We start from the raw sequence: 14883 nt of genomic DNA on the forward strand, positions 1-14883 counted from the left end.
AAAGGTAAAGGTAAAGGGACCCCTGACCATTAGGTCCAGTCGTGATCGACTCTGGGGTTGCACGCTCATCTCGCATTATTGGCCGAGGGAGCAAGCGTGCAGCTTCCAGGTCATGTGGCCAGCATGACAAAGCCGATTCTGGCGAACCAGAGCAGCACACGGAAATGCCGTTTACCTTCCCTGTAGTGATGCCTATTTATCTACTTGCACTTTGACGTGCTTTCAAACTGCTAGGTTGGCAGGAGCTGGGACCGAGCAATGGGAGCTCACCCTGTCGCAGGGATTCAAACCGCCGACCTTCTGATCAGCAAGCCCTAGGCTCTGTGGTTTAACCCATAGCGCCACCTGCTACCCAGTACACAGTTATCCAATACTAAAACAGTGCACAGTTACCCAATACTAAAAGCCTGGTAGCACCACAACTTGTGTGTCACTGCGGAAAAGTTCTGTGTCCCATGCAAGCTACACGTGTGACAACAGCAGAACACAAAGCAAGATCATTTCTAATTACCTTAACAGGCGAGCTGTTTTCTATTAGAAGAGGTGTTCCTTGTCACCTGAACGCAAATCATTTAGGGCTTTGATGGTAATAAGCACCTCAGACTGTACCCCAAAACTACAGTGGTACCTCAGGTTACAAACGCTTCAGGTTACTAACTCCGCCAACCTGGAAGAGTTCCCTCAAGTTGAGAACTTTGCCCCAGGATGAGAACGGAAATTGTGTGCCGGCACCGGCAGCAAGAGGCCCCTTTAGCAAAACCATGCCTCTAGTTCAGAACAGTTTCAGGTTAAGAGCGGACCTCCAGAACGAATTAAGTTCGTAACTAGAGGTACCACTGTAATGTGATCACGTTCCACTGTGAAGCCAGTGTGATCACATAGTCCAGTGACAACAGTTTGAAGTGTCCAAACACTTCACACTTCAAAATGCCTCACCCAGTAGAGCATATTACAAATAAGTCACTCTAGATCTGACCAAGGCTTGTGCAACAGTGGCCAGATCTACATTCTCCAGAAACCATAGTGGTGGAAGGGTGCTTCTAGCTACAACTACCACATTGCATCCCAGGGAATCCCAGGCTACACACATGATCAAAATAGGCAAAACAGATCAACTCTCCTATTGAACAAAGGCATGTCTGCCTTGACTCAGTTAGATTTCAGTTTGTTAGCCCACATCCAATCCATAACTGATTCAGAACTTGCTCTGCCTCACTGGACTCATAGAGGAACAAAGAACTAGGTTATTACATTTGATTTTTATTGGTAGCTAGAACACACAGCAAAATAGGTTACCTTTGGTGACAGCTGTTGAACTTGAGAAGGTACACAAATGTCTCTTCATATTCTGTCTCAATGTTTCTGAGAACACCTGATCACTGCTTTTTATTCCCAGTAGTGGTCCTGATGTGTAGTTTTCCATTAACAACCCTGATAGGTGTTAGATCTCCTTATGGTGCCAAGGCATCAGTTTTCCACCATATCGCCTGAAAAAGTGTAATTGCCCCATGTTTGGGTGTTGATGAAAATCAATATTTTAAAAATTGTCCCTTCTTACTCTCTTACGCCAGACTTTTTGTTCTGTTACCTCTTTTTTATGATTATTTGAATCAAAGTAGGTGTTGGCTGTGTACCAAGTTAGGTGGTAGGTTCAAAATTGGCAAAAGACAGCCTGGGGGGGGGATCCTGAAATATACCTCTAATTAGAGTAGTTGAGCTTTCATCCATTTGAGAGTTTGAGAAAATCCATGCTTGAAATAAGCAAGCTTTTGTGGGGAAAAGGCATATTTAACATCATGAAATGTATTTCATTTATTTTTCCATGCCACTCTGCTCGTAATGGGGACTGCTGCAGAATTTTGTACTTGGAAATGTGACACTAACGCAGTGTACGCCTTCACTTGTGTCTTGGCTTTTTTCCCCCTAGATCCTACGGCTCAGACAGTGAAAGTGAACGCAGTTATTCTAACAACCGAAGCCCCAGTGAAAGCAGCAGATACAGCTGAAATCCATAACCATTGGAAATATGGACTGTATTTAACAGGGGTTTTCCCCCGTCAGTACTGTGCAGACCCATTTTTCTCAGTATTCCCAAGTAAAACTGACAGATGCCTAGCGAGGTGAGGCCTTACAACTTCTGAGCACAACTTTTTCATATGCTGTCTTCTGAATCCTGGAGTTAGGTTCCTCAGTCATGAGAGATTTGGATTTGCAGATACCCTTATGTATTGAGAGAGGCCTGATGTGTCAGAATTACCTCTAGGGGATAACAAATGGCTTTCTCAAAAATACGCTGGCAGCCATGAGACTGTGAAGGAGGAGGAGAATACTGTTCCGAGAACTACCTTCTTTGTAGTTACCTTAAAAGCTTGTATCATTTCAGTGGCGACCTGTATGTACATGGTATAAGCCTTTACACGAGCGGAGGTGGATAAAAAGGTTTAAGGCAGATATTTCTGTCTTTCTGCCGTACAATATCTAATACTTGGGTTCAGGTGCAAAGCTTCGCATCTGTTTCTTGGAAAAAGTTAAAAATGTATAAAGGTGTATGCTAAGCCTCAAAAGATGATAGTATAGAGTTCTATTTCAATTCTGTATCCATGCTATAAGAATGTAAGAATAATGTTGCACCCTGGATTTGTAAAAGCTGACCTAAAGAGCCTTTGACATTCTTAGTCATGTCTTTGAACACTGGAAATAGTTTCAGTGGGGACTTTCTGACCACACACCCTTCAGTGAATGAGGCTTGTACAAGATAATTCGATGCTTGATTTTTCCCACTGGCTTCAGAATACCACCAGGTATTTATACTGTTAAGATTTTATACTGTAGGTATAAAACAAAGGAAGACATGGGAGTTCATTTTCAGGGTTCAGCACCAAAAAGAGTCTCAATAGTGACAGCAAACTGTTTGTAAATGGGTTTACAAACACTCATTTTCAATTCAAAAGCACTGTATTTCTTCCAGTGCTTTGATTCAGCAGTTAAAGAATTGTTTGTAAATGAACATTTCAGTGTAAACAAATTTTCATATGAAATAGCGACATTTTCTAACAGCAGAACTAGCACTTCTGATAACTGGGTGTGACAGCAGAGGGGGAAATGCTGTCTGTAACTGTAGTCCTAATACTGAATTTAACTTTCTATTATTTTGAAATGCTGTACATTTCTTAAATGTTATCAAATTGGGATTTTTTTTGTCAAGAGCTAACAGCTGTACATTTGAAAATGTGATTCCCCCCCCCATTGCAATTAAAAATATAAACCATTAAGTATATTGGATATTGGTCATTTGGTGCTCATCAAACTCATGGCATCCTCCATTACCTCAAATGCAAACCTGGGTTGATAGAACTGAGATTGTTTTCAAGCTTATGCGACTTAAAGAGATTGGGTTACATCAATTATTTAATTCAGTCATTTAATTCAAACCAGCTATTTAATTTATTTTAACAATAATAATAATTGTAAACTTGGCCTATATGTCAATGGCAAAACAACTTTTATTTATTATTTTGTAGGCTGCTATAGATCCCTAAACTAATACTCATGTACTGAATACTCGTGTACTGAAAAGGATTGTACCTAATCGTCCCAGTTAGCCTCCATATATCTTGAGCAATCACTGAATATAGTGTTGCTTCTCCCTGTAATAAAGCTGAATGCATCCAACCACTATCTGCAAGACTTACCGTAGCTCAGTGCAGATCCTGAGAGCTCGTGAACAGACCTCGCAAACTGGCATTTGCGAGGGCATTTAGCAGAGGAAGCCCAGATTTCTGTCTCTTGGTGTGCATAGGACCAGAGACATGGAGGGCGAGGGGTCTGCTGCAGTGACCTGTTACTCGGTTGGGAGAGGCACTGCACTGCGCCTCTCCCAACCGGAGCTCCTATGCCGGCTCTTGCGAGCTGCGGAGGGACCAGCAGCGAGAAAGGGCTCCTTTCTCGCCGCTGCCTCTTGCACAGGCAGGCAAAGGAGCCGCCATTGGGGCTCCTGCACTGCTTCCAGAATTGGAGCCTTTCACCAGGGGGGTGGGGCACTTCTAAGTGGCAGAAGGTCTTGGAAGCAGCATAAGGATATGTGGTCAGAAAGGAAATGGGGAGACTCGAGCATTTTTGCATGTAACTGAATGCACCAAAGGTGTGCTTTAGATCAGGCATCCCCAAACTGCGGCCCTCCAGATGTTTTGGCCTACAACTCCCATGATCCCTAGCTAACAGGACCAGTGGTCGGGGAAGATGGGAGTTGTAGGCCAAAACATATGGAGGGCTGATTTTGGGAATGCCTGCTTTAGATCCTAGCCCTTCATCATGAGATCTTGGGGTGCTTCACAGGATAGAATACAAGATACAAACACAAGTAAATAATTAAAACAAAACCAGCAAAACGCCACCAGCAGATTCCAATCTTCTTGTCCTTCCGAGTACCCACTGTTTCCCATTGCTAGATCTAATAATCGTGCTATCAGTGGCTGTCATGCTCCAACAGCAAGCTAGATAAGGAACCACACTATGAGCAACAGCACTGGAAAGGCAAGAGCTGTTTTACATGCCATGTGGAACAGGATGTTGGCCAAGGTGGTAGAATTCTGGTGGTACCACTTCAGTCACCAGCTTGGAGGGTTGTATTTTTGAATGCTCCCATGCCTATAGTAAAACACCAACATTGGAAAATGAGGTTCAACTAGCCCAGGAGTGGGAAACCTCTGGCCTTACAGATATTGTTAGGCTCCTGACTCTAAGCAGCCCCAATCAGCATGGCTCCAAGCCTTTTCCTGATGTGCTAGCTAGGTTATTGCAGTCAGTGCTGTTTTAAATGCTAATAAAAACCTGCAGAAGTAAAACCCACCACCACAATCTATCTGGCCTGAACGCCAGGTTTTCCAAGTTCTCGGCTGATGTTTACAAGCACAATGTGGCAGAACTTTTAAGCTTTCAGCCAGGGTTCCACATGGTTGGCTTGCTTTAATAATTCTGTACCACCCCTGGTTGCCTTAGTCATTTGCTCTTCTACTCTGAATGTAGCCTAGTGGATCCGATCATGAGGGTGGAAAAAATGTGTATGCTCCATATGGCACGTCCCTCATTCTCCAAAGCACTTCTCAAATCCGTTGAAAGCTTCTGCCCGCAAATGAAATATTCAGTGTGGATTCGAACAAGCCTTGTTAATGCTGTTCAATAACCAAGCAACGCTGTACAATATCTCATCTGCATTTGTTTGTTGAGGTTTGGGGCCTTTCTGCTTTTCCCAAGAGCAGCCCATGCACTAGCTGAAACTATTTAACATGCACTCTCCTTCCCAGAGTGGTTATACGGAGAGCCTGTGTGGTGTAAGTGTTCAAGAGTGCTTGGACAAGGTCCAAGGAGACCCAGATTAAAATACCAACTCTGGCACAAAACTTCCTGGGTGACCTTGGGCCAAATGCCACTTCTCAACACACCTCAGGGATGTTTTGCATGCAATAGAGCCCAGGTTCAGTCCCTGGCATCTTAAAGTAGGATTGGGAAAGATTCTTATTTGAATATTAGAGGTATCTGCCTCTAATATTCCACATGTGCTGCGTCAGGAAGATTTGGGGCATCACGTGGCAGGACAGAGTCTCAAACACAGATGTGCTCCCCAAAGCCCACATTCCCAGCATGTTTGCACTCCTCTCTCAGCGACACCTGCGGTACGTTGGCTTGGTCATGTTCACAGAATGGAAGACGGCAGGATCCCCCCCAAAGATGTGCCCTATGGGAGACCAACTCTGTTTTACATAGATGTCTGCAAATGTGATGGGAAGACCGGCAACTTCATCCCTGCCATATGGGAATCCCTTGCAGACGACCGCAGTGCCTGGAGACAAGACAGGTTGTGTATCCATAGCAGTGACCAGAGGACGAATTACCGCTGGGAGGAGCGCAGAGAGAAGAAACGCCATGGTGCATTTCATTTGCCCCAGCTGCAACAAAACATGTCTCTCCCATATTGACCTCTAAAACCACAGCAGGAGTTCTAACTCCCAGCGGTTTGATGGATGCCAACGGCTCTCTCATCCTTCAGTATTTGTGAAGCTGGCTAGATCAGGTCCATAGCCTGTGGGGAGGGTTTGGAATGGGCTGAAGAGGTTGGTGCCTCTCAAGGAAATTCCAGGCAGCCCTCCCTGAATTCTAGGTATTAAGTACAAAGATAAAAAGCAAAAGAGTCTATCTTTTGCCCTTTAAAAAAAAAGGCGATAGAAGGTGAAACACGCAAGCAGAATTCTCCCATTGCTTGGTAAGAAGAAAACCTTCCAACATTCTGGCCAATCAGTGCAATAGCAATGAGATCATTCAAAGACATTACAGCAGGTTCTCCAGATGTGAGGTTGCAGCAATATTGAGTGAGAGGAGTGGTACAGCGTAAGATAGCAATCCTACATCCCCTTTTAGGAAAATAAGCTAACTACAGCTACAACAAAGGGCAGGCAGAATGGAGGTCCTGGCAGGCCACGTTGCTTGTCTGAAAAAAAATGTGTCCTTTAAAAAAAAAAGCACGCACGATATGCTTGCATGAGGTATGGTATCTGAAGAAGTGTGCATGCACACAAAAGCTCGTACCAATGACAAACTTAGTTGGTCTCTAAGGTGCTACTGGAAGGAATTTTTTTATGAGGTATGTATGTAATCAACAACAAACTGGCCAGAAAGTGGAACGGTCCCATCTCCGTGCACCTTTAGGGAGCCTCAAAAGAACTGGGAGTGCGTCGTAAGAAGTAAATAAAATTCCCTGCGAGATCAAGCTACCTCCCTTGCCCACAGGCGAAGGTGCTGTTCTCATCTTCTGCCTTCCCATCACCTGCTGTAATTGTGCTGGGTCTGTGTGTCTTGGATATTGGCAGTTTCTCAAGCATAGATAATAAGGATTTAGAAAAATAAATTGGGCAGGGGAGGGAGCTCTGGAACTTGTGTTCGCTTCGAGGAGAATGTCTTGGCTGCGTACCTGAAGCCTGCTGTTTCCAGCAGCTGGTTGGTACATCTCTGTAGCAGCCAAAAGTAATGTGTACAGTAACTAGGACGCAGGCTGCTGTTTTTCCTGAATGCGGGAGACGAAAGCAAACTCCTTCCAACCTTACACGATCGTTTTATCTGTTGTGAGCAAAGGGCGGCTCTCGTGCAGACAATTGCTTTATTGTGCTCAATTATGGAGAGTTCCCAGTAGTGTGTGTGTTGCTTAGAAAAGGCATTGTCCTCCGTGTTTCACCTGCAATATTCTTCTCGATTAGGAGACTGTAGTACAAAGGAAGTGGCTGGAGGGACAAACCACATCAACTCCCATCTCTCTCCTCCACTTCCTCTGGGTTGTAGAGTGATCGCCTTTCTTTAAAAGTTGCCTGGCACAGGTCAGGCCTGGAGAACATGGTACCCTTCTGGTATTTTTCACCATCCTTGACCATTGGCCATGCTGACTGGGACTGATGGGAGTTGGAGCCCAAATACACCTGGAACCCAATCCCTGTCTTAATTTGTTCCCTCCATTTGCTGGTGCTTCTCAGGGCCTTTCATGCACCAAAGACAGGGAACATGCAGCCTCACAAATGTTCTTGAACTCCATTTCTGAGCAGCATTTAATATTTGTTTTGTTGCATTTCTAGCCCACCGTTTTCACCAAGGAGCTCAAGGTAGAGCACATATTTCTTCCCCCGCTCCTCATTTAATCCCCACAACAACCCTATGAGGTAGGCCGGCCCAGGGCCACCCAGTGAGCTTCATGGCCTAGTGGGGAATTGAACCCTGGTCTCGCAGGCGGAGTTGGGGATGGTGAGAGTCACAATCCAACAACATCCATATACCACCAGGTTCCCCACCCTTGGGCTACACCATGGGTAGGTGTAAGAGGAAGGGAGTACAGGGAACCCCCGCCTCTAATCAGGAGCAGCTCATCGACTAGTAGCCATGAGAGTGGAGACTTGGCAGAGGCAAGGCAGGAAATAGGAAGAGGGGACCGGGGCTCTGACAGCCTGGGAGAGCATGAGCCCCACAGCCAGGAACAGAGGGAGGAGAGCAGGGGGGGGGAGGGAAAACATGGAGCGCAGACCTTTACCCCCGGTTCCGGAATTAAGGAAAAGACGGAAAGGGAGGAGACTGTCCGTCCCGCGCCTTTTATGTTGGAAAAGGGGGCGCAGGGGGGCAGTCCCGGATTCTGGATCGGACTGAGAAGACATGCTTCCTGACACCCCGTTACACTGTACATAGAGCGCACCAATAAAGATTGTTTAAAGACAAGCAGGTGCAGAGTCGTTACTCTAGAGTAGCCGCAACAACCTCTGACAGTAGGCCCAAATACCAGATCTGGCCCGCAGACGGTCCAGGAATCAGCGTGTTTTTACATGAGTAGAATGTGTCCTTTTATTTAAAAGCATCTCTGGGTTATTTGCGGGGCCTGCCTAGTGTTTTAACATGAGTAGAATGTATGCTTTTATTTAAAATGCATCTCTGGGTTATTTGTGGGGCATAGGAATTCATTCATTTTTTAAAAAAAATTCAAAATATAGTCCAGCCCCCCACAAGGTCTGAGGAACAGTGGACCGGCCCCCTACTGAAAAATTCGCTGACCCCTGGGCTACACCATCCCTTTCCAGCCACCCTGTCGATCTGTGATCTCCTTGCACCTCAAGCGCCCCACCTGTGTGGTTTCATAACGCCAGCCAAAGTAGCAATTTCCCCTTGCTTCATGTGCGAGTGCCTGGATTCGTTCCCTGGGTGGCTGCCAGCTGGAGCATTGGCAAACGTTATATGCCACACCACCGGTTTAGCCGATCTGTTTCAAACGCTTCACCGCCATGAGTGCATTGCAATAGAGAACGATGATGCCCAACGAAGCAGCGTGCATGGCATGTGCCCGTAAATATTTAGGGCAGGCTATGGCCTGTTCAGACAAAACTGGTTCCTCTGGATGATACTGCGGGAGGAATTGGGAAGAGGAAAGAGCCCATGGCCTTTCCTGCTCAGAGACATCTAAAAGCAGCGCACACTGATTACATCATCAGCATGTGACACAACCTGGAGACCGCTGGGCAGGCCTACCAAGGTACGCAGAGGGTGTTGTGGAATTACATACCCTCCAAGATTTCTCTGATGAAAATAGGGACGTCCTATTATTATTATTATTATTATTATTATTATTATTATTATTTATTAATGCCCCAGTTTAGGGGTGCATGAGCTATAGCTTGGGGCCCCACTCTCTTGCCCCCCCAAAAAAAAAACATAAAGGGAAAAAAAACCCTGGATGTACATTTCCAAAATTTAAGATAAAAAAACAAATAAAATAAAACCTACATACAGCAACTGGACGCAGGTGGCGCTGTGGTCTAAATCACAGAGCCTAGATCAGGCATCCCCAAACTTCGGCCCTCCAGATGTTTTGGACTACAATTCCCATCATCCCTGTCCACTGGTCCTCGTAGCTAGGGATCATGGGAGTTGTAGGCCAAAACATCTGGAGGGCCGCAGTTTGGGGATGCCTGGCCTAGGGCTTGCCGATCAGAAGGTTGGCGGTTTGAATCCCCGCGACAGGGTGAGCTGACGTTGTTCGATCCCAGCTCCTGCCAACCTAGCAGTTCGAAAGCACGTCAAAGCGCAAGTAGATAAATAGGTACCACTCTGGTGGGAAGGTAAACGGCATTTCCATGCACTGCTCTGCTTCGCCAGAAGCGGCTTAGTCATGCTGGCCACATGATCCAGAAGCTGTACACCGGCTCCCTCGGCCAATAAAGCGAGATGAGCACTGCAACCCCAGAGTCGTCCACGACTGGACCTAATGGTCAGGGGTCCCTTTACCTTTAAACATTAAACATCAAAAAGCTTCCCTATACATAGCTGTCTTCAGATGTCTTCTAGAGCAGGCGTAGGCAAACTCAGCCCTCCAGATGTTTTGGGACTACAATTCTCATCATCCCTGACTGTATGCAGTTTTGCCTATCTGGAGAAACTTGCACAAAAGGAATGATGATTTTTATTATTATTATTATTATTGCAAACTGATGAGGAAAATGAGCTGAATTTAGGATTAGGAAAACGAGAAACTGAATTTGACAAATTGGACCATCCCTAGTCATCCGAAGGGAATCTCCAGGTCCACAACAATATCGTATTTGCATACTGCGCCATAAGCACTCTCTGAATTTATGTTTCCAATGCCCACTGAAGTTTTGACAGCAGCAGGTCATGAGACTGGCTGGCTTCCCTGCCAAGTATTTGGAATAACTATTGTTTGTTTCTTTACTATTTTTTTAATAAATTGAGACAAGCATCTGAAAAGCTGGCGGAGCTTTTCAGCCCCTGAGGAAAGTTAAAAGACAACAAGGATAGAATTTTAAGCGTGGGGAGGTGGAAACGGGAGGCAGGATAAATACCGGGCTTGTGTCAAATGCCTTTGCAGAGGGCAGCAAACATCTGGAACGGGTTACAACACAAGGCAGCTGAAACTGAATGGAAATGAGGACCAGATGTCAAGCAGTCCTGTTTATGGAGGGACAGTGGTTCCAAAGTGCTCAGCACTGACCTCTGGCGGGGCTGTGCAGAGGGTGAATTAAGACCTATCTGGTGGGAAGGGGCTGGAAAGAGGCCCTGTTGTTGTTTAGTCGTGTCCGACTCTTTGTGACCCCATGGACCAGAGCACGCCAGGCACTCCTGTCTTCCACTGCCTCCCGCAGTTTGGTCAAACTCATGTTCTATAGCTTCGAGAACACTGTCCAACCATCTCGTCCTCTGTCGTCTCCTTCTCCTAGTGCCCTCAGGGCTGGAAAAAGTAGTTTACAGAGGCCCTAGGGCTGGAAAAAGTAGTTTACAGGGTCTACTGCAAAAACCATACAGCTACCCCCACCCCACCCCACCAGTTTGGAGGAAGCTGTCGTCTAGCACTCGAGGCACCCTGACCTATAAAGACAGCCGATCCAGTTGTGCCCCCCCCCCCCCGGCTCTGAAACAACAGAGTCACACTCACACACACATTTACTCATCCTGCAAATGGCTGTATTAGCAGGTTCTGCAAACAGAGACTCTCCAGGAGAGGCAGCAGTGGACCTCCAGCCCTCCAGCTGATGTTGGGCTCTCATCTCTCATCAGGGATGATAGGAGTTGTAGTCCGGCAATTGCATGCAAAGACAGGCCCTGGCTAGAACGTCATCATTCTTCCAGCCAACTTGTCCTGGGCCCGCCTGGCTTTTCACTTGTGAAACACTGTATCTGTGTCTATATTAGACAATGATCACTTTGCTCCTTATTCTTATACCGCCATTGGCGTCTGTTACCCCTCTAGCCTTGGGATGGCCTCTTGCTTTTTGTTGAGATTCTTGCATTGCAGGGGGGTTGGACAGAATGACCTTTGGGGGGTCCCTTCCAACTCTACAGTTCTATGATTCTATCTTGTTTCCGCATTTCTCACATTAAAAAGAGAATGCTTATTTCTGACTTTGTTTGCAACTGGTTTCTTTAAGAGGAAGTAGGATATAGATATAGATACAGATAGATATTTGTAGATATGGTGCATAAAACAAATATAGAGTTTTTAAAAAGCATCATAAAAGCTGTCCCAGGCGCCTGTTAGCTGAGAACACTCGTCAGAACCAAAGGCTCCAATCGTAGAACTGTAGAGTTGGAAGGGACCCCAAGGGGCATCCAGTCCAACCCCCTGCAATGCAGGAATCACAGCTGAAGGGGTGTTTCTACGTCACCCAACCCAGAGTAAAGATTGACAATGCTTAGGTGGTAACAAACAACAGAGGAAAACCCAGAGATCTTCCTGAGCCTTCCTTCCGAGTCCCCAAAGGGCAGAAAAATCTGGGGGGGGGGCTGAGCTTCTCAGTAGCCACAGATCTCCCCCATTGGGTTGCATGCCCGGACCGGGGCCTTGAAAGTGGACCTCAAAACTGTTGCGCCCCACCCACCAGAAGAGGAAGAGACCCATGTGAGAGGCAGGTCAGAGTGGCTTTGTGCTTCATTATATCATTTATTTATTCTTCTTTTCCCTCCTCTCTTTCTCTTCCTTTCCCCTTCTTTCCCTCTTTTATCCTTTGTCTTTTAAAGTATTTATTATTATTATTAGACTACTTGGGTTTCCATTGTATCATATACTCAAATCTCTCTCTCTCTCTCTCTCTCTCTCTCTCTCTCTCTCTCTCTCTCTCTCTCTCTCTCTCTCTCTCTCTCTCACACACACACACACAGTTGTCTCCCCCCAAAATCCAGCCACATACATTATTATTCAGAAATCGGGCAAATGTCCTGGAAAACCAGCAGCAGAGGTTAAATAGTGCCAAAAAAATGCCTTTAAAAAAGCTCCTAAAACTCAAAAATTCCTCAATAACTTTGGGGTTTGTCAGGGAAAAAAGCTCAACAATTTGGGGAGGGGGGTGTTTCCCTAAAAAAATGCTCAGCTACTTTCAGTGTGTCCTGGTTTTTCCTTTTTGAAATACAGCAACCCGAGTGTGTGCTCGCTGTGATGCCCCCAGTCAGATTACTTGTATGTCCTCACCCACCCACAAAGGACACCAGCCCACCCACCCCTGAGATAGATTTCTTCAGCCCATATTAAACTCCAATTCAACAAACAGGCGATTATAGGGTGGGGGGGGCTGGGGCGATAATGCAGCCCTGGTTAGCCAAAACGTCCTCCAGTCACCTACTGGGGGGGGGGGCGTCTCCCACACATCAGGAAAAAGCAACCAGCCCTCCATCGGCAAACAAAGTTCAGTGGGAGTAAGCTCCAGACCCCTGTGTTTGCCTCTGCAAAATAAAAAATAAAGAATGTGGAGCTGAACAGGCTTCCCACCGGCTCCTTCCACGCTGACTCTGTTGCAAGCCCTTCACACCCCTGGGCTTCCTCTTAGGTTAAATGTGCAGGACAACCTTAAGAGGGGCTGAGCTTTCTGATCCAGGCACGAAATAAGAGGAAGGAGCCAGGGCCGGATTTAGGTTTGATGAGGCCCTAAGCTACTGAAGGTAATGGGGCCCTTTATATGTCCAGCTGTCCTTTGTCAACAACAAATTGTCGCTGGTTTTTTGTGTGTTGAATATATGCTATATGTTAATTTATGGACCTCATAGGTATCTAAAGCTATTTGCACGTAACAACATACATATTTTATCAAAGTAATTGTTGAACTGAAATACAATTAAGAAGAAGCACATTGATAGTGAAATACAATTAAGGAGGAGTATATTAATAGTGAAATAATTATTCATTCAATCAATATACTTTATTTGACCGATAGTCAGAAAGAAAAACATTTCTCAATACAAATATAAAAATATAAAACTGAAGGCGTCAGAGGGATACAGAAATGAAGTATGACCTCGCATTCAATTATACGTTTATATAATTATTAAGTTCTAACTTAAAATGATTGGGGGATCATGACTTACATCATAGGCGCCTACACAACACAAAACACTGTTGCTGTATGTGGGCTTTATTTTATTTGTTGTTTTTTAATTTAAAGGTAAAGGTAAAGGCCATTAGGTCCAGTTGCGAACGACTCTGGGCATTGCGGCGCTCATCTTGCTTTATTGGCTGAGGGAGCCGGCGTACAGCTTCCAGGTCATGTGGCCAGCATGACAAAGCCGCTTCTAGCGAAAACAGAGCAGTGCACGGAAATGCCATTTACCTTCCCGCCAGAGCGGTACCTATTTATCTACTTGCACTTTGACATGCTTTGGAACTGCTAAGTGGGCAGGAGCTGGGACCGAGCAACGGGAGCTCACCCCGTCGCGGGGATTCGAACCGCCGACCTTCTGATCGGCAAGCCCTAGGCTCTGTGATTTAGACCACAGCGCCACCTGCGTCCAGTTGCTGTATGTAGGTTTTATTTTATTTGTTTTTTATCTTAAATTTCCAGGTTTTTTTTTTACTTTAGGTTTTTTTTGGGGGGGCCAAGAGAGTGGGGCCCCAAGCTATAGCTCAGGCATCTCTAAACTGCGGCCCTCCAGATGTTTTGGCCTACAACTCCCATGATCCCTAGCTAACAGGAAGCAATGGTCAAGGATGATGGGAAGTGTAGTCCAAAACATCTGGAGGGCCGAAGTTGGGGGATGCCTGCTATAGCTTGTTGAGCTTATACATAAACCCAGCACTGGAAGGAGCGGCCACCCCCTGCGCAAGCCGGCTATTTGGTTGGGTGGGAGCGCGCCTTGCAAAAGTCCCTTTAAATTGAAAAGAGAGAGAGAGAGAGAGGAAAGGTCCGCGCGCAGGCGCACCGGAGGCGGCGCCTCCAATCAGCTGGGCCCGGGTTCTGGCACTGGCATCGCGCTGCCAGGCTCGCCTGCCTCTTCCTCCGGGGCTGACAGGGCGATGGGGGGGCCGGAGTGAAGCAGCAGCCAAAGGGGCGGGCGGGAGGGGAGGAGGAGGAGGAGCGGCAGCAAGCAAGCAAGCAAGCCAGAGTCAGCCGCGGCGGCGGAGGAGAGGCGAGAGCGCAGGGGCCCCCCGCCGCAGCCGAGCAGAAGGAACCACTGCAGAGGAAAAAGGGGGAAGGAGGAAGGGGGGAAAAAAGGGAGGAGGAGGAGGAGGAGAAACAAACCTTTCAAAAAATAAAAGAAAAAGAAAGATCTAATCTGTCACATTCCAACATTTTCATGGAGATCACAACCCCCCTGCAAGGAGAGGAGCACCGGGGCTCAATTGACCTGAGACCCTCGCATCAAAATGGTACAGGATCCGATACTTCATTTCTCTCTCTTTCTGCTTCTCTCTCTCTCTCTCTTTCTGCCTTATTTCGTTATTATTTTGGGAGGGTCGAAACAGTTGCTCTCCTTTGCCAGGGCGTTGCAAACTTGCCTCGATCGCTGCAATTATTCTGTCTCTCTTTCTCCCCGCCCCCCCTCCCGGTTAGCATTTTTCTTACTTCTGTGTGTCCACATTGC

At 46.4% G+C, this 14883-nt stretch overlaps 2 protein-coding genes across 7 annotated transcripts in view; both read left to right on the plus strand.

The window, feature by feature from the left end:
* NKTR (natural killer cell triggering receptor) overlaps positions 1 to 8422 on the plus strand; it is a 42505-nt gene extending 34083 nt beyond the window's left edge. For 4 of the 5 annotated variants that reach the window (XM_060280945.1, XM_060280946.1, XM_035129005.2 and 1 more), the window contains one exon: positions 1928 to 8416. In XM_060280945.1, the coding sequence (XP_060136928.1) occupies positions 1928 to 2006 (79 nt within the window). In that variant the 3' untranslated portion in view covers positions 2007 to 8416. Of the gene's footprint in view, positions 1 to 1927 lie in introns of all 5 variants that reach the window. The other variant, XM_035129008.2, reaches the window with a different exon arrangement.
* A 5959-nt stretch (positions 8423 to 14381) lies between these two features.
* Positions 14382 to 14883, plus strand: part of ZBTB47 (zinc finger and BTB domain containing 47) — a 36551-nt gene continuing 36049 nt past the window's right edge. For both annotated transcript variants that reach the window (XM_035129966.2, XM_060280947.1), the window contains exon 1: positions 14382 to 14668. In XM_035129966.2, the coding sequence (XP_034985857.2) occupies positions 14666 to 14668 (3 nt within the window). In that variant the 5' untranslated portion in view covers positions 14382 to 14665. The remainder of the gene's footprint in view (positions 14669 to 14883) is intronic.

This window comes from Zootoca vivipara, chromosome 12, assembly GCF_963506605.1.
Source record: "Zootoca vivipara chromosome 12, rZooViv1.1, whole genome shotgun sequence".
In the NCBI taxonomy this organism is placed as follows: Eukaryota; Metazoa; Chordata; class Lepidosauria; order Squamata; family Lacertidae; genus Zootoca; species Zootoca vivipara.